Genomic DNA, 20,335 nt, shown 5'->3' on the forward strand with positions numbered 1-20,335 from the left:
TGAGAGGAAAAGGAACTCTTTCCCCCCACCCCCCGGCCCAAGGCATAGTGGTATTGTCGCTGGAATAATAACCCAGAGACCCAGGGTAATACTGTGGGGACCTGGGTTCAAATCCCACCATGGCAGATGGTGGAATTTGAATTCAATAAATATCTGGAATTAAAGTCTAATGATGACCATGAAACCATTGTTGATTGTTATAAAAATCCGTCTGGTTCATTAATGTCCTTAAGGGAAGGATATGTGCTGCCCTTACCTGGTCTGGCCTACATGTCCATAGTAATGTGGTTGACTCTTAAATGTCCTCTGAAGTCCCCCACCCAGAGTACGTTCTGTGCCCTTGCCATCCTTGGACCATTTCAATGTCCATTTCCAAGAGTGGCTCAGTAACACCACTACTGACCGAGCTGGCCGAGTCCTAAATGACATAGCTGCTAGCCTGGGACTGTGGCAGGTGGTGAGGGAACCAACAAGAGGGAAAAACATACTTGATCTCATCCTCGCTAATGTGCCTGCCGCAGAGACATTCGTCCATGTGAGTATTGGTAGCAGTAACCACCGCACAGTCGTTGTGGAGACGAAGTCCTGTCTTCACATTGAGGATATCCTCCACCGTATTGTGTGGCACTACCACCATGCTAAATGGGATAGATTTCAAACAGATTTAACAACTCAAGACTGGGCATCCATGAGCTGCTGTGGGCCAATACAGCAGCAGCAGAATTGTACTCGAACACAATCTGTAACCTCATGGCCTGATATATACCCCATTCTACCATTACCATCAAGCCAGGTGATCAACCCTAGCTCAATGAAGAGTGCAGGAGGGCATGCCAGGAGCAGCACCAGGCATACCTAAAAATGAGGTGTCAACTTGGTGAAGCTATAACACAGCACTACTTGCGTGCCAAACAGCATAAGCAGCAAGTGATAGAGCTAAGTGATCCCACAACCAACAGATCAGATCTAAGCTCTGCAGTCCTGCCACATGCAGTCATGAATGGTGGTGGACAATTAAACAACTCACTGGAGGAGGAGGCTCCACAAATATCCCCACCCTCAATGATGGGGGAGCCCAGCACATCAGTGCAAAAGATAAGGCTGAAGCATTTGCTACAATCTTCAGCCAGAAGTGCCGAGTGGATGATCCATCTCGGTCTCCTCCGGAGATTCCTCAGCATCACAGATGCCAGTCTCCAGCCAATTCGATTCAAGAAACTGCTGAAGGCACTGGATACTGGATACTGCAAAGGGTATGGGCCCTGACCATATTCCGGCAATAGTACTGAAGACTTGTGCTCCAGAACTTGCCCGTGCCCCTAGCCAAGCTGTTCCAGCACAGCTACAACACTGGCATCTACCCGACACTGCGGAAAATTGCCCAGGTGTGTCCTGTACACAAAAAGCAGGTCAAATCCTACCCAGCCAATTACCACCCCACCAGTCTACTCTCGATCATCAGTAAAGTAATGGAAGTGGTGGTCAACAGTGCTATCAATCGGCACTTGCTAAGTAATAAACTGCTCACTGACGCCCAGTTTGTGTTTCGCCAGGGCCACTCAGCTCTTGACCTCATTACAGTCTTGGTTCAAACATGGACGAAAGAGCTGAACTCCCGAGGTGAGGTGAGAGTGACTGGCCTTGACATCAAGGCCGCATTTGACTGAGTGTGGCATCAAGGAGCCCTAGCAAAACTGAAGTCAATGGGAATCGGGGAAAAATCTCCTCCACTGGTTGGAGTCATACCTAGCACAAAGGACGATGGTTGTGGTTGTTGCAGGTCAGTCATCTCAGCTGCAGGACATCACTGCAGGAGTTCCTTCAGGGTAGTGTCCTCGGCCCAATCTTCTTCAGCTGCTTCATCAATGACCTTCCTTCCATCATAAGGTCAGAAGTGGGGATGTCCGCTGATAATTGCACAATGTTAAGCACCATTCACGACGACTCTGAAACTGAAGCAGTCCATGTCCAAATGCAGCAAGACCTGGACAATATCTAGGCGTGGGCTGACAAGTGCCTCACAAGTGTCAGGCAATGACCATCTCCACCAAGAGAGAATATAACTGTTGCCCCATGACATTCAAAGGCATTACCATCACTGAATCCCCCATTATCAACATCCTGGGAGTTACCCTTGACCAGAAACTGAATTGGACTAGCCATATAAATACTGTGGCTACAAGAGCAGGTCAGAGGCTAGGAATCCTGTAACGAGTAACTCACCTCCTGACTCCCCAAAGCTGTCCACCATCTACAAGGCACAAGTCAGGAGTGTGATGGAATACTCTCCACTTGCCTGGATGAGTGCAGCTCCCACAACACTCAAGAAGCTTGATACCGTCCAGGACAAAGCAGCCTGCTCGATTGGCACCCTATTCACAAACATTCACTCCCTCCACCACCGACGCACAGTAGCAGCAGTGTGTACCATCTACAAGATGCACTGCAGGAATTCACCAAGGCTCCTTAGACAGCACCTTCCAAACCCACGACCACTACCACCTAGAAGGACAAGGGTAGCAGATACGTGGGAACACCACACTTGAAAGTTCCTCTCCAAGTCACTCATCATCCTGACTTGGAACTATATTGTTGTTTCTTCACTGTCGCTGGGTCAAAACCCTGGAACTCCCTCCCTTACAGCACTGTGGGTGTATCTGCAGCACAGGGACTGCAGTGGTTCAAGAAGGCAGCTCACTACCACCTTTTCGAGAGCAACTAGGGATGGGCAAATAAATGCTGGCCCAGCCAGCAAAGTCCACATCCCGTAAATGAATGGTAAAAAAACCTGAGTTGGTTCTCCATTTATATATAACGTTTCTAAGTTTGCTGGCAATGTAAAGGTAGGTAGCTAGGTGGGAACTGTGAGGAGGATGCAAAGAGCCTGTGAAGCGATATACTGGTTAGGTGATTGGGCAAGAACATGGCAGATGGAGTACAATGTGTGGAAGTGTGAAATTATTCACTTTAATAGGAAGAATAGAAAGTAAAGTATTTTATGCAAAGTCAGAGGTCAGTAAATGTTAGTACTCAGTAGGGATTGGTGGTTTGGGGTCGTTGTGTACAGTCACTAAGTTAACATGCAGGCACACGAGGCAATTGGGAGGGCAAATTATATATTCGCCTTTTGTTGTAAAGGTGTTGGAGTATAAGAGTAAGGAAGTCTTTCTGCAATTATGTAGGTTATTTGTGGAACCAGCCCCTGGAGTAATCTGTACTATTTGGTCTCCTTAGAATACATTTGCCTTACGAGAGGTGCAACATTTAGATTTTGCAGCCATCACATTCTAGGAATCAAAGAGGAGAAATTGAGTAGAATTTTCCTTTATTCGCTACAGTTTAGGAGAATGAGAAGTGATTGTATTGAAACATTTAAAATTCTTGACTGGTTAGATGCTGAGAGACTGTTTGCACTGGCTATAGAGTCTAAAACTAGAGGTCATAGTCTCAGGATAAGGGGTCAACCAAGTAGGTCCAACAGCATCTAGGCAGAAAAAGAGTTGAAGTTCAGATGCATTTGACCATTCGATTCTGATTTTAAATTTTACAGCATTTATACCTTCAGCTCTTACAAACATCATCAAATTCCACTGTTCCTTCCTCAGGTAAATGAGGGACCCTGGAAGTGGGGAGAATACATTGTGCAGGTAAACAGTGCATTCTTCACTGGCATTTATGGCATGTGGAACCTCTACGTCTTCGCTATCATGTTTCTGTACGCTCCATCCCACAAGTGTTACAGTGATGCCGATCAGTCAAACGGTGGGTATAGTTTGCTTTATTAAATCAAGTGCTGAATGTCTGAGAACTTTGTTTCTCTGGAGTATGATTGCTGAAAGGGAGTGGGGATCTTTTTGTTTACGCTTCCCTAATGGCTGATTTGGTAAGTTTATCATATGATCTAAGTGGGGAGCAATGATTTATATTTGTCTATATTTTTGCTACAATAGGTCAACAGATGAAAACAAACACAATTATCCGGACTTGCGAGGAATAGTGTCCAGTTAACATCCATCCTCATTTTAAATGTGCCTCATGCCTTATACAGCTCCAGTTGGATGATTATTCCAAATATTTGTCACTCTTTGAATAAAGGAGATTAAAGGAGATACTTCCTAATATATCAAGCATCTAGCGCATGACTTTCAAAAAGTGTTAATTTGTTACAGGTGCAAACGATCGTACTTGCACTGTGTCCAAATGTTATTCATAAAATGGATTATCATAAAAACCCCAGCTGGTTCATTCATGACCTTTATGGAAGGAAACATGCTGCTCTTGCAATCTGGCCTCTGTGTTTCCAGTCCCACACCAAAGTGGCTGACTCCTAATTGGCTCTGAACTGGCCTAATAAGCCATTGGTTGTATTCAACTGCTATAAACTGCAGCAGTTAAAGAGGAATGCATGCCACTAACATCTAGGGAAACTAGGGTTAACATTTCAAGTCCATATGACTTCTTCACAGCTCTTCTGAAGAAGAAGAGTCATACGGATTCGAAACATTAACTCTGTTTCTCTCTCCACAGACGCTGTCGGACCTGCTGAGTTTTTCCAGCATTTTCTGATTTTTATTTCGGATTTCCAGCAGCCGCAGTATTTTACTTTTATCTCGACAAAATTAGGGATGGCCAATAAAAAGCTGGCCTTTCCAGAAATGCCCACATCCCAAAGATACTTTTTTTTTTAAAAAAAACAGCAAATCACAAATTAACAAGGAATCTAGGTGACCAAGTACCAAAGAGCTACAGAAACTAACAATCAAGAATCAACAGCAAGCAGTTTATCAATAAATTGAATAAAATAAATTTTGGAAATCCTTTCAACCACCATCTTTTAACCCTCAGCACCCCCACCCGCACCCTTAACCCCCGTCCCCACCCCCCAAGTAACCCAAGGTTTAAAAATGAGGATCACATCATAAAGCATAATTATATTTTCTCACTAAACCATTAAACATTTCCATATAGCTGTCATTTTTATTTGAAACTCTTGAGCAATATTTTTCACTGGAGGCCTGCCCCTCTTCCAGTTTCTTGGGGATTCTCAAAGCTATCACTCTCAGCTATATTGAATAAAGGTTCTCAACCAGATGCTCAAGCATTTTTTTGGAATTCAGTTAAGGCCACACCGCTTCCTTGAGTCAAATGTGATTCTACAGTGTGACATGCTATAAAGTTCACCTCAACCAGTCAGCAGTGAAAATGTGTACATTGATCACACTGCCTCATGGGAGAAGTGAAATTAAAGGAGGTAAACAAAATCTTTCTTTGGTGAACTAATAGTGTTCTAGTTTGCAATTCCTAGGTGATCTTGGTGTAAACGGTGGTGAGGAACTGCAGTTGACCACCACAATCACCCATGCTGATGGACCAACTGAAATTTACAGATTGGCTGGCAAGGAAGCCCAAGAGTAATCACTGGAAAAGAATAGGGAGAGACCATACCAGCAGCACAAGCCCAATGAGAATTTCCCTGTGGAATGGAAAAACTGTATAAATCTGCTCAATTATACATGGACTGATATTATGTGATAGGGACTTGTGCCTGTTGGAATTTGTTGCTGGTGAGATGGGACTCCTGCTTCCAATAATTTTACCACAACTTGTAATGTCTGTGGAAGATTCCAGAACTGCCTTTTTGTGAAATGGGATTATTTCCATTTTTAAGTCTGAAAGAATTCAAGTGCACATTTATTTGTCAAAGCAAATTACCATCACCATAGTTTATATCTCACTGAACATTAATTTCTGTAAGTATATAAAGTATTGTAGCATTGCAACTTTGTGTAGGCAGCCACCTCCAGTGCTCAAGGGATTGGCCCTAAGTGAATATGCAAGAGGGAAGGAAAGAACTCGTATTTAAAAGCGCCTTATGAAGTCCTCTGATGCCCTAAAGCGCTTTATATCAAGTAAATTACATGGATGTAATGGATTTAGATTCAAATATTTTAAAGAAGGGCATTGGTGCAGTTGGAATTTCTGATAGACATAAAAATTACTGTCAGTACACTATTTTAAAAATGTTTTTACAGTGTACATTATAAACTTAGATTATCGGCATACAGAAATATTTGTTTTAGATGATTTTTAAGTATGCATTCCTTTTTGAAGGAGGAAGAGAAACCTAAAGGAGGTTGAATGTGTTGCTTAATTTGTTGAGATCCTTGGAAATGTATGCAGATCATGGGTTATGCTATATGCAGACAGACTGCAGACTTTTATGTAAGTGTAAACCAGTAATGTTCATATTGCAGCCTGAACCTCTGCATGTGTCACTCTTCACCTATAGGCCACCTGGTGCTTGTGTTGTGCCTGGGCTTCCATTCACAGCTATGAGATGTTGCCAGAGTGTTGACAATTCTCCTGCTATCCAGTGAGAGGAATTAGAGGATTGCTTTTAGATGGTAGGGTTATTCCAACACCTTAATGCAAGTAAAAAGCTCTTTTAAACCATATAATGATGAGTCTAGAATTAATTTTCCTATTTTACATTGGGAAAGTACCAGGCCTTCATTCCAATCAAGAGCACAGGTTGTGAGGATTTGGAGGTGCAACCTGAAAGACCCTTGAGCAAGGCACTGGCTGGGGATATTATCCCCTTCTACAAAAAATAATTAAGAACTTTATCATAAAAGGTGCCTTGTCTTTTTTTTCCTGAAGGTACTGGGGTCCATTACCCCTAGGGGTCAGCAATCTCCAGAATTTTATCAACGTAACTATTCTGAATCTGAGTGTTGGTTGACAATTTAGCATAGGACAAGGACATAACAACTGAACCTGATCATGTTGACAAACATCTGCTTTCCAGCAAACGTCAGTGGATACTGATCAGGGACACATCAGTGAATCATGGCTGATTTTTGTTCTTTTAAATTTTCCCTCCTCTTCTTGGCCCAGGCCACTAAGGTCAGTTGTGACATGGAAACTGCTGCTGTAGCTGAGATAGACTTGAGGTAAAAACTGAGATTATCCAGGTCTGTATGATTCAGTACCAAACCATATTGTTTATCATCTAAGGGATCAAGAGAATTGTGCCCAATGCTTTTAAAGTGTGTCTCATTTAGTTGATCAAGAAAAATCTAGTGTCAATGAATAGATGTGAAGTAGGACTTGACATCAACAAACATAAGCAAAGGCATTAGTCAAATATTCAAAACATAAACCTGTTACTTAATGTAAGCATTTAGACATCTTGCATCTTGCAATAGAGATATATTGCACAATACACTATCTCAAATGATAAAGTTGAAAAATATTTACAATGGCTACTTTTTATTTAAAGAAAAGGGATATGACATGTCCTTTCTTTGACTCGAACACTTGAGGTGAGAATTGTACTCCTTCGAAGGTGTAGATATTTAATGATATAACAATGTAGAGTTAATATTTTAGGTGGCAAAAGGTGGTTAGGTTTTTTTTTAAACTTTGAAGTAGATTTTCTTGTATGCTAATTTTAAATAAAGTTTGTATTAATGTGATATGTGTACAGCCTCAGTGACTTATCAGACTGTTTTAACCGACTGGATTATTGGTCTCTACTCTTCCACTTGCTACAATCAGAACACCATCATTTCTGAAAGTACTGTGGTAAATATTCAATTCAGATGTTGAAAGGATATTTTTCCCTTGTCGGAGAGACTAGAGCTAGGGGACACAATTTAAAAATAAGGGGTCTCCCATTTAAGAAGGAGATGAAGAGAAATTTTTTTTCTCGGGGAGTCGTGAGTCAGTGGAAGCAGGGTCATTGGATATTTTTAAGGCTGAATTAGATGGATTCTTGATTGACAAAGGAGTCAAAGGGTATAGGGGTGAGGAAGGAAAGTGGAGTTGAGGCCACAATCGGATGAACCATGATCTTATTGGCCAGGATTTTACATTCAGTGTGCAAGAACGGGCCCGACACGTCGGAATGTAAAATGACACGCAATAATGTCGGGCGTGAGTGCCGATGTCATCGCGCAGTCTTGCGATGTTTTGATAATTAAAAGGCCTATTAAGGCCATTAGTAACCTCATTAACCTGAAATTTATGCTGCCCGTCCAACTTAACAGTTGGCGGGCAGGTGAAAAGGCCAAGCGGCCTTTACATTTTTCATGAAACCTCATCCATGAGCTGGAGGAGGTTTCCTAAAGCTTTTACAAATTGAACAAAAGCTTTTTGAAAAATGAAAACATGTCCCATCTCATGTGACACAGTCACATGAGGGGACATATTTTTAATGTTTTTAGTAATTTCTTCAAAAAGCGCTTCAGTCTCCCTGAAGCAGCTCTGTGCCTTAGGGAGATTGAAATGCTCTTTCATGCGCATACATGAAACAGCACTGGACCAGACACTTCCTCCTCCCCCCGCCTGCATAGGTAGTGCTTGGCGCTACTGCTCGCCGCCCACGCAGGGCGGGCCTTAATTGACCTGCCTGCGTGAAATCATGGTACGGAACCAAGCACCGGCAGCGGTCAGCTCTGTGACTGCCCACTCCCGCCAAGCCCGCCCAACATGGGCAAAATTGAGTGCATGGCCATTGAGTGAGTGGAGCAGGCTTGAGAGGGCGAATGACCTACTCTGCTCTTAATTCCTATGATTGTAACTTGTTGCCCAGGAACGGCCATATAATAATTTCCACTGAGATCAGGCAGTTCCTGTAACAGCAAATAAGCCCACAACGCCAGTTTCGTACCCAGGAGACCAGTTGAAAATCTACCCTACTAACTCTTGCGGGGACACATTTTCATGAATGCTGGCCAGGAAGTGATTCTCTAGTACTTCACCCATGTCATTCTTCAGATTTAGCCCTAGGCTTTTAAAGCTTCAATTTTAAACGGAAGGAAGCATGGGATTCAGGTGGGCAGAGGGCAAAGTGAGCACCAAACTCCCCTTAAAATTAAAGAAATGTCTGTTTGGACTTTTTCTTGCCCTGGATTCTGTTCTCATTGCTTGCACCAGACAGGAAAGCCACAACAGCTTCTCTGCTCAGGCCAGTTAAAGTTGCAGTCAGTGCCTGATGACATCAATGTATCCTGATCTGCATATTTACAGACAGGCCCTGCCAATTTCACATAACTACCCTTTCTATCTGCTCAAATGAACAGCATACAATTTGACTTTTTTTAAACTCTCCATCCACTTGGTTTCTGCTGGCTGGGTAGATTTACAAACCACCCTTTAAGCAGTTGAACCTTACTCAGTTCCCCCAGCCAGCCACCTGTGAGCATTCACCAATAGAAGTCAGACAATGGATTGGGGAACAATAATATTAACTGGTGCTTTTTCAAAAAAAATTATTTCCTTTTCCTTCCCAGACTCCCTTCCCTCCTCACCGCCCCACCCCCCGCCTGCCCCAAAACTCGAGCACGAGGGTGTTGAATGCTGAATCCAAGTGTGGGTATTCATTGCAATTCTGGCTGACATTGGCAAAGTCAACACAAACCTGGGGTTTTTTTCATACATGCAGTGTTGTTTCACATCCAATAGTGTTCTGTGATAATCCTTATAGCGCTAATTACCAGTGGTGAAGTTACTGATGCCTCAATCAGGACTAAAGGCAGATCATAAGAAGTCAAAAGGTTTTCTTTTCCCCTTTCCCCTTTTCCACTCCTCTAAACTCTGCATTGTGCTGGGGATGGTTCCGCAATCATCATAAGTGGACTGGTACCTCAGCTGTTCTCATGCTCCTGCACTGTTACCCCTGGTGTTTCCCCCAAGAATCTATCCTTGGCCCCTCTATTTCTCATCTACATTCTGTCCCTTCGTGATGTCATCTGAAAGCACAGCTTTAGTTTTCGCATATATGCTGACAACATCCAGCTCTGCCTCTCCACCAATTACTAACTCTTCCACTATTGCTAACTTATCAGACTGCTTACCCACCATCCAGTACAATGAACAAAAATTTCCTCCAAACAAATATTGGAAAGACCATTTGTCTCGTGTCCTCACTACAAACTCTGTTCTCTAACTACTGACTCCATCCCTCTCCCAGGCAACTGTCTGCCACTGAATCAGATTATTCACAACCTTGCTGTCCTATTTGACCCCGAGAGGAGCTTTCGACCATGTCTCAGCCCTCATCAAGACTGCCTAATTCCACCTCCATAATATCAGCCGACTACCTCTCCCTCAGCTCATTTGCTGCTGAAACGTTAATTCATACCTTTGTTACCTCCAGGCATGAGTATTCCAACATACTCCTGGCTGGTGTCGCATTCTGCTCTCTGGAAACTTGATGTCATTCAAAACTCTGCTGCTTGTCTTTACTCCCACCAAGTTCCGATCACTTGTTTCACTGACCTACACTGGCTCACAGTTTAGCAATGCCGCAATTTTAAAACTGTTTTCAAATCACTCCATGGCCTCGCCCATTCCTATTTCTGTAATCTCCTCCAGCCCCACCACCCTCAGATAGCTGTGTTGTTCTACCCCAGAAAGCTGGGTGGTGAAGGATAGAACTGGAGTTGATCTTTGCATGCTTTCTAAGCATTTACAGAGATACATATTACAAACATGCATCTCCAAACCCAACAACCACAGCTTCAGTCTGTGTGTATATTATATATATGTAATATATATATGTGTATAAATATATAATTTATATATTTATATAAAAGAGGCAAAAGTGAATCCCCAGTTAATGCCCACTACATAAATATAATTAAACTTTAGTTAACATGCAATTAATGTGTTCCTCTAATTCTGGCGATATGAGCATCTCTGAATTTAATCGCTCCAACATTGGTGGCCAGGTCTTCAGATACCAAGGCCCGAAACTCTGGAATTGCCTTCCTAAACTCTCTACCTCTCATTTCTCTTTTAAGGTGCTCCTTAAAACTTACCTCCTTGATCAAGCTTTGGCCATCTGTCTTACTATTTTGTTAAGTGGTTCAGTGTCAAATTTTGCTCTCAATGCTTTTGTGAAGTACTTTAGGATATTTAAAGTCAAAGGTGTGACATGAATACAAGTTGTTGCCCAAAGCTAGCACAGGTTGCTGGCATGAGCTCTTTATGTTGCTGCATTGGCTCTGCTATTCCTAGTGTGGTGGTGGTGATGGATACATTTCTTTGTAATGCTGAAGGCATTGATGCACCACATACATAGATTGGGACTGTTGTCAGCTGCGTCTCTGTAAACTAAATGCAATGTTAAAGGATCTTTAGCAGCAGCATTGATTATTAAAACTGATTATGTTGATTTAGTGGTGAGTCACAGGCTTGATTTCCCCATTCGCCTGATCTTGGCCATTTTGCTGTGCGCTTCACTATACTGAAGGAAGATAAAGTCTGAGAATGTCATTCCTGAAGCACCAGCACAATGGGTCCAGGCAGGGAGATTAAGACATTTTTGGCAGAGGTCTGGGATTATCTGGTTTGACTGCTTGCTTATGACATGTTTCTATTATAGAACTGCTTCAAGAAGTTTTATTGACTGGGTGGCCAGTCAGCAACTGCTGAGCAGGATGTAGGTTTTTGAACTTTATTATTTTAACTTGTTATTGTTTAAATTTTCAGTGGGGCAGGGGGTCTTGGGCAGGAGAATACAATTTCCTTCCCTGTGAATGTGGATGAGTGGGTGGTGGTTAAGGTGTTCCAGTAGTGGGGCACTCCTGGTATAAGGTATAACCTTGGTTGGACACTAATTTATGTCTCCATTGAGTTTGAGTGAGACTATCAGCTTTTTCATTATCCAAGATACTTCTTCAAGGAACAAATCATGCTGGAACAGCTCAGCCTGCTTTTGCACAATAGCTTTTATTCCAGCCAATTTAATCCTGTGCCTGCTGTTTCCTGGCACAATCCCATCTTTGCTTCATTGACAGAGGGTCACAAACTCGAAAACATCTGGCATACAACTGGGCTAAACTTCCATTGAAAGATTTATCTCAACAATGTCCAGCGTTACCCTACTGTGTCTTGCGCTCCTTAGCCAAATTTATCCCATTTCAGGGTTATGTGGGAGGACAAGAACAAACAAAACTTCCTTTTTCTCTAAGTTTAATTATTACTATAAATCCATTCACCATGCCTCTTTCACTCTCAAGTAAGCAGAGTTGATGGGTTTTTTTAAGATTAAGACATACAAGTATGTCAGTTCGTGGACTGACTTCCAGCAGGCTACTTGCGTCCAAAGTGAACAAAGTGGCCTCCTTCTCAGCATTTGGTAATGGTCAACCACACCATCCTTCTTCATCGCCCCCTCTCTGTTCTCTTATTCTATGGGCCTGTCCTTATCTAGCTTCACTCCTACCTATCCTAATGCATCTCCAACAACTGCTTCTTTTATCTTTTGGGCACAGTCATCTCCAGAGTTGTCCAAGGATTCAGCCGTGATCCCCTTCTCCTCCTCCTCATGCAACATGCTCGACTTAATTTAATGGGCATCATCTTCAAGGAAGGGATCAGCTTCAATCTGTGCTGATCACACCCAGCTCTCCTTCTCTGCCAATTCTCAGCTCAACAACTGCCTCTGTGCTATCATAGCACTTGTTCACCATTAAGCCTTGCTCCAAACGAAAACCGGGAAGACTATTGCTTTCAACCTTTGCCGGAAACTTTGCTCCCTTATCACTGATTCTATCTCTTCCCTGGCCATATATTTGGGCTGAATCAGACCATGTGAATCCTTGCTATCCTGTTGGAACCAAAGCTCAACTTCAATCCTATCATTTTACCCAACCATACAATTGTTTACTTTCACCTTGCAGCCTTACCTTCTTTAACCTTTACCTCATTCCCACCTTAGATGGTCTTATTGCCATTTTTGTCACCTTGATACTCAACTTTTCCAATTCTGAGCAACAGATTACATCTGTTACTCCTGCAGAAAAGCAATGTTTGTACTGTAGATGACAGGAAAACAAAAGTAGTGCTTGATAGAATGGAAGATTTACAAGAAAATAGATGAACTAATGGAATCTGTGTGAACTTGATTGTAATTGCTGACAGAAGAAATAGCAAATTTTGAATATGCTTGGACCCCATGGAAATATATAAAGGCGACTATTTGTTTTAAAGGTAAAAAGTTATGAGTTATTAACTTGGGTATGAACATCTTAAAATATTCACCTAATATGGTAAATTTTGTTTCAACGTTATTGCAGTTAAGCAATTAGTTGGTTTTAGACTGGGGTAAGTTAGTTCACTAAGGGGAACTACTAAGCTGGTATACATATTGTTTAGTAAAATCAGCAATTTGTCCCATCGTATCAATAACACAAAGAAACTGATGGTCTGTGCTAAATAAAAGCAATATCAAGGAATTCATATAACAATTGTCAAAACTAAATTAATAAGGCAGTTGACTTACTAATTGCTCTGCATGTTAAGTTGATCTCTACCAAAAGAAATCTACTTGTTTTGCCTTTACCACTCAATGTCTGGGTTACTAGGAACATTAATAATGTAGGGATAATGTAGGATCAGACTGCTTAGAGACAGGTTTTTTGCATGAGTGATTTAGAGCCTGTCAAAAATCCAACAGTCAGTACTGAGATATGTGTTAAACTAATAGAATCTAGGCCTTTGTTTTTGGCAAAATAGACAGCCTATAATATTTGACAAACCTTCCTGGAAACTAAAAAATATCCCACTGAACCCAAATTCATTTTCTTCTTTTTTCAAATACTCCTACTGCTCCATCTGTTTTGTTTGTGCAGCAAATGCAGTGTTGAATCAGTTATTTGACCTAATTCCTAAATCTACCACTTTCAGCTTTGGATGTGTATATGTTGTTCCAACTCACATTTTTCTCTTACTTAAGGTGGCAACTCCTACAGTGGTACACTTCCACTGGCACTGGCATTCCCTCAGTACCTAACGCAGTGGTAATTTTTCACATGTAAAACCAGGAAATAAGCATCAGCAAACTATTCAACCACAGGAAGCATCACAGCAGAATTTGTCTTTCTGTTCACAACTGATTTATTCACTTTTCAGTAGAGATCAATTGACAGCGAGGAGGAATGTAATCCCTTCTGTCTCTCCCCCTCCTTTTGTCTGACCCAGAAGTGCTGTAGTCATTTTTATTTATCCTTTCACAGAATGTGGGTATCGCTGGCAAGGCCAGCGTTTATTGCTAATCCCTAATTGCCCTTGATAAAGTGCTGGTGAGATGCCTTTTTGAAATGTCCATGTGATGTAGGTACACACAAACAGCTGTTAGGGAGTTTCAGGATTTTGACCCAGTGAAAGTGAAGGAACAGCGATATAATTCCAAGTCAGGATGGTGTGTGGCTTGGAGGGAAACTTGCCGGTGGTGGTGTTGCCAAGCATCTTCTACAAAGGATGTCTGGGCTCTTAGCCAAGAATACATAATGAGGCTTGGCTGAGAGCTCTGAAACCATTTAGCCTGTTGAAACACCTGGGCCCCAGGGAAAATATTGCTTGATTGATAGCTCTGGCTCTCTGATCCATGCTGTCAATTTCACAATGTCTCGTTACACAAGATAAAGAGGTTTCAGGTGCTTGCAGTTTCAGCTATTGATACGTTAAAGGATCTGGATGATTGACACTTCTATTTGGCTGTAGTAAAAAGGAAGTTTTTTAAAGACTGTGGAAAGTTATCAATGAATGACTGACAGTTTTTAAAACTTATTTTACACATTCTACTGTTACAATATGGTTCATCGCTTCTAAACAGTTTATAGTGGGTGAATGGGCATTGAAATGCCATAGCTTGGCATGGGCGCATGAAGGCCATAGGGGTTGTTTGGAGGGAATACCTTGTCATGGGCATCATGAGGAGCAATAGGGCATGGATGGGGAGCAGTACTTGGCATGGGAGGTTTGAGAGGCAATAGGAGGTGGGTGAGGGACATACCTTGGCATGGGGAGCGTAAGGGGCCATAAGGGTTGTTTTGGGATCTTAGCTTGGCATTGGACATGGAACACTTCTACTGGGCTGTAGTAAAAAGGAAGTTTTTTTAAAGACAGTGGGAAGTTATCAATGAATAGTTGTTTTTTTCAAAGCTTATTTTGCACATTCTACTATCACTATAGGGTTCATTCCTTCTATACAGTGTATACTGGGTGAATGGGTATGGAAGGGCCATAGCTCGGCATGGGGCATGATGGACATATGGGTTGTTTGGAGGGAATAGCTTGGCATGGATGGGGAACAAGTACTTGGCATGGGAGGTATGAGGAGCGATAGGAGGATGGATGGGGGCATACCTTGGAATGGGGACATGAGGTGGACTATTTGAATTTCCCTTTCAAAAGGTTCCCTCATGCAGACTATAGTTCATGACATCTCTGAGGTGCCGTGAACCACGACTCTGAAAAGCTGGCCCGACCCCATGAAAATTGTGGAGGACTAGGACATGCCTATCCTTGCAATGTTGCCAGCCAGAATGGGAAAGCAGGGTGCAGGCTCATGACCTAAACTAGCCCGCACCCTTAAAAGGCACTCCTGGAAATCGGAAAGCCTGGAAATAGGGTCGGGAATCCTGGAATCGGGAACCATCCACTGTTTTTCAAAAGGCTCCTGAATCATCCCGGCTCGGCGAAAATCCAGCCCATGGTCCCTCTCAGGGTTCAGTGTTAGTATTATTCTTCACAAAATACATAAATGATCTTGTAATCAAAGAATACAATATTAAAATTTTTACAGATAATTACAAAAAGGGAGAGTAGATATCTGAAGAGTTCTGTAAGGAGTTTCAGGAGATAAACAATTTGCTAAATTGGGCAGATTGATGTCAGCTGAAACTTAACTTCAGTGAAGAATAAGGAGAGGACATACAGAATTAATATTAAAATATTAAAAGTTACCGGTTCAAATATAGAAATTGGTGGAACAGGTTAATGAAGCTGAAAAAAGTAGATAAGGGAAGTGTGGCTTTATAAATAGGAGGTTAGAATACAAAGGGTTAATGCTAATATGTCATTGTATTTGATTTTCAGCATCCTCCTTTCAGAAAGATGTCATAGCAATAGACAGGGTGCAAACAAAATTCACTAATTATGGTACCAGAGGTGAGAGGCTCAGTTATGAGGAGACGTTGACACAAGAAACTGACTTTTCATTATAATAACTAAGGTTAAATGGAGGCCACATAAAGATGTTGAAGATTATGAAGAGTTTGGATAAAACTCTTAGGGCAGAATTTTTCCCTCATTGGGCAGGCACAGCGAGCGGGCCCGAGAATGGCTGTGAAACTGACTGCCGCCAGCAATCGGGCTCCGACTATGATTTCATGCTGATCAGCATTGAAACGCGGTTCGGCACTGACCAGGAAGGGCCGAGCGGGGGTGGGGGGCCTGTCGGCTTAAAAATGGCCCAGGCCACCCCAGAAAGGCTGCCAGGGAAGGATGTCTGTCTGCTGTTGCAATGATGGAGTCGAGCACGGCTGCAAGTGCCAGGCAGGAGGGCAGATCGGGTGGGCACTCGGCCCCCAGCTTCTTTGATGAGGGCCCCACTGTCCTCCTGGAGGAGGCGGCTGCCAGGAGGGACACTCTTGTTTCCAAGGATGGGTGGAGGAGACCACTGCTCCTCACAAAGAAGGCATGGGAAGAGGTGGAACCCTGATGAGCAGCCATGATGTGGTGCGGCGCTCCTGGGTGCAGTGCAGGAAGTGCTTCAGTGACCTGCTGCGCTCAGGAAGGGTGAGTACCATGTTGGCATGGGTCGGTGTGCAGATGTGTTAAGGTGTGGCTGCCCCCCTGTGGACCTCAGGGGTGCTACAGTTTGAGTGCAAACTGTCAATCACGCCGGAGCTGGCCAAGGGGGTGAGCCTTGACTGCTTGGACTGAGTACCTTGCGGCTCAAGGGCCACAACTTGGATGTGCCCTGCAAGGTGTTCCTCAGCTGGGGTTGGCCAAACTGCAAGGGCACTGCACGTCGAGAATGGACTAATCAATGCTCCTCTGTCCATTCAGGAGAAGGCAAGCCATAACCAAGCAGAGTGCACGTACAGGCGGAGGCCTACCCAACCTGCTGCTATGCACCAGATTCGAGTAGGACGCCCTTGATCTGGAAAGCCAGCACACTCCTCGTGCAACCAGGTGTGCAAAGGTGAGGTGCTAGAAGAAGGTAAGAGCGCAGTGCTCAGAGGTGAGACTTTCAGATTGTGCAACCATTCTAGTGTAGTCCCTTCATTGATGGGAGCCTCAAACCTGGAGTCCCCATTGATTATTGAAAGATGATGGCACCATGATGCAGATCTCCATTGTCTCACCCATGTGCCTGGCATGCACAGTGACAGTGTGGTGACTTTAACAAATGACATGTCCTTTTTCTCCCTTTTAGGTTCGCCAGCAGGCGTCCCATTTGCAGATCCCGTAGGGCCACCCCTGACACCAGAGGACCACAGGGCGTCACTTCCACCTGCATCACACTCACTCTCGTAAACAGGGACCAGCGCAGATACCAACACTTCGGTGGGCATTAGAGTGGCGGCTAGTGTCTCAGTGCGCATTGGTGAGGGCACTTCATAGTCGCTTGAGGTACAGGCGGAGGCAGAGAATGCCCAGGATGCCGGCAGTTGGAAGACTGCTAGACACCAGGGTGATGCTCAGTCGAAGGCAGATAATGAGCCTCTGGAATTGTCCATTAGGTGGTAGATGCTGGATGTCCAGAGAAATTTGCGGGAGGATCTGGCGGAGATCCATGAGGGTCCAAATGCCATGGTCTTCATGATGGATGAGTCCATGAGGAGCGTGAGCACTGTGTTGACTGTCATGGGCAAGAGCACTGCCTCCTCCATTGAGAGAGTGGCGACTCTCATGGAGAGGCAGCTCCAGCTACAGAATCAGAAAGGTTCCTGGGGTTGCACTCGGACCTGCAAGTCCTCACGCAGGCACTGACCTCAGGTGGCCAGTGTTAGTCAGTGTGGGAGATGGATGAGGCACCCAATATCCCAGCTAGGTGCCCGTCCATCAATGGTGTTCAGGGAGGTCCAGAGTGATCTCATGTTGGCGCATGAGCTGCCTGTTGTCTCTGTGAGCTCCTCTCAGGGTGCTCCGGATGACGGCAGCAGCTTCTCCGTCCCTCCGCCAGTGACCATCACATCTGATGAGGCTGTGATGACCGGGGAGATGCCAGCCATGGCACTGGCCGCTCCCTCCCAGCGCAGGCTCCACTGGCCAGAGGATGACCGCTAATGTCATTAAGGCCAACAAGACACCAAAGTCAGCAGGCTGTCTCCAATGCCGGTGCCAACGAAGTGGGGGGGGGGCGGGGGCACCAAGACGTAGCATTCACAAAAGTAAGTTAAAGGCACCATGAGCACAAGAGGGGCGGGTCACGGGTGATTTTATGTTCATTTATGTTTATTTATCTATACTGGTCTGGGAATGAAGACCAGAGAAGTCTATGTAAATAGTTTGGAATTGTCCACATGAGATAAATTTTGTTTTTGTCATCATGGCCTGAGTATGCTTCACCTTTTTATTTCATTGATGCAGGGTGGACGTTAATGTCTCTAAACTTTATTGTACAGGCACTGTGTTCTTTGTGTTCAAATGAAAGGGTCATTTCAGACATGCGGGATGGAGGAGGCCCTGACATGCGGTTGAAACTGATCTCTGGTAGCCTAGCTGAAGGAGCGTTGGATCAAGATGTCCCCAGTGTCCCTGTCTCCCTGGAGGTTACCGAGGTCTGGCTCCACACCCTCAGCCGTGCTCCTTTTCGGACTCACTAGTGGGCTCATCACCTGTATCCTGTGCAGCTGTGTAAGATCCTCTTCCTCCAGTGGGTCCCCCCTTGCCAGTGCCAGATTGTGGAGAGTGCAACATGCAACCATGATCAGTGATAGCCACTCTGGGAGGTATTGTAGTGCTCCCCTGAATGGTCCAGGCATCGGAAGCGAATCTTGAGAAGACCTATGGTCCTCTCCACCACTGCCCTTGTGGAGGCACGAATCATATCGTAACACTTCTGTCTCTGTCCTTGCGTGGTGGAGAGGCGTCATGAGCCACCTCTTCAACAGATAGCCCTTGTCACCCAGCAGCCATCCATCCAGTCGAGCTGGAGCATTGAAGAGCATTGGCACCTGGGAGTGTCTCAGGATGTAAGCGTCATGGGAGCTGCCTGGATACCTTGCACAGACTTGTAGAATCTGCATCCTGTGATCACACACTATCTGCACGTTCATGGAGTGGAAGCCCTTCCTGTTGACAAAGGCACCGGGCTCACCCACTGGTGTCTTGATGGTCACATGTGTGCAGACGATGGCACCTTGGACGAGGGGGAACCCAGCAATCATTGCAAAGCCTCTGGCTCGCTCTGCTTGGCTGGCCTCATCCATACGGTACAGAATAAAGGTCAGTACCCACCTGAACAGAGCTTCTGTCACCAGCTTGACGCAACTGTGGGCTGCTGATTGGGAGACTCCACAAAGATCCTCCACTGAACCCTGGAAAGATCGGGAGGCATAGATGTTGAGGGCCACTGTGACCTTAAGAGCAACTGGCATGGGGTGTCCACCCACACAGTCAGATCTGATCTCAGGCCCAATCATCTGACAAATGGAGGTCATTGTCTCACTTGAGAGGCGGAGCCTCCTTCAGCATTGCACCTCAGACATATTGAGGTAGCTGCATCGCCACCTGTAAACCCTGGCAGTAGGATAGTGGCACCTTCTATGGCCCCTTCTGCCTTGGACTGCGAACTGGCCCTGCGCCGCCTGTGCTAGTGCCTCTTCTCCCACAAGGCGCTCCCCTGGAAGCTGAATAGGGACACCTGGCCTCCTCCCCCTTCTGGCCCTTTCTTCCTCCTCAAAGGAGATGCCTCCTGTGGAGACCACAATCCCCATTACCAGGGTAAGGGAAGGCTGATTGATACTGGGAAGGGTCCACATGGTGTGAATGCTTCGGGGGCCTGTCAGACAGCAACGAGTCCTGAAATGAGGCCTGAAAATGCTAAGAATGAAGCCCCAAACAGAGATGAAGCTGCCAAGTTCCAATAAGCAACCAGCTGCAAACTATCTTCAAAACTGCTCATTACTCTCACAGGCAATGCTGCTGACCCTTTTTACCCGCCCTTTGATGAGGTTTGTGAAAATGTTGGCTCGCCGCCTGCCTGTTTTGCCCATGCAATGAGCAGAAAATCGCACGGGCAAAGAAAGATCACATTCAATTGACTTAAGGGCCTTAATTGGCCTATTAATTAATGGTGGGCACCGCTCGGGCACCCACATGCACCTGCCAAGCGAAATATTGCACGAATGCTCAATGACATCGGGAGGCTCACCCAAAGTGAGAGTCAGCTGTTTAACATGATGTTCTTGAGCTGTTTGAGGATGTTACATCTGCACTGAACCCCTCCTCCCCCAGGGGTTCAGCACCAGAAAACCAGTTTGTGGCATCATTTAATTAAGAGCAATATGGCAGGCTGCCTTCATCATGC

The 20,335-nt window shown here is 44.6% G+C and overlaps 1 protein-coding gene across 2 annotated transcripts in view; it reads left to right on the forward strand.

The window, feature by feature from the left end:
- wls (Wnt ligand secretion mediator) overlaps positions 1 to 7,478 on the forward strand; it is a 75,673-nt gene extending 68,195 nt beyond the window's left edge. Inside the window, exons 11-12 of one of the 2 annotated variants that reach the window (XM_078561263.1) lie at positions 3,606 to 3,762; positions 3,951 to 7,478. In XM_078561263.1, the coding sequence (XP_078417389.1) occupies positions 3,606 to 3,762; positions 3,951 to 3,997 (204 nt within the window). In that variant the 3' untranslated portion in view covers positions 3,998 to 7,478. The remainder of the gene's footprint in view (positions 1 to 3,605; positions 3,763 to 3,950) is intronic. The other variant, XM_078561262.1, reaches the window with a different exon arrangement.
- The last annotated feature ends 12,857 nt before the right edge of the window (positions 7,479 to 20,335 follow it).

This window comes from Cetorhinus maximus, chromosome 17 (assembly GCF_964194155.1).
Source record: "Cetorhinus maximus chromosome 17, sCetMax3.hap1.1, whole genome shotgun sequence".
NCBI lineage: Eukaryota > Metazoa > Chordata > Chondrichthyes > Lamniformes > Cetorhinidae > Cetorhinus > Cetorhinus maximus.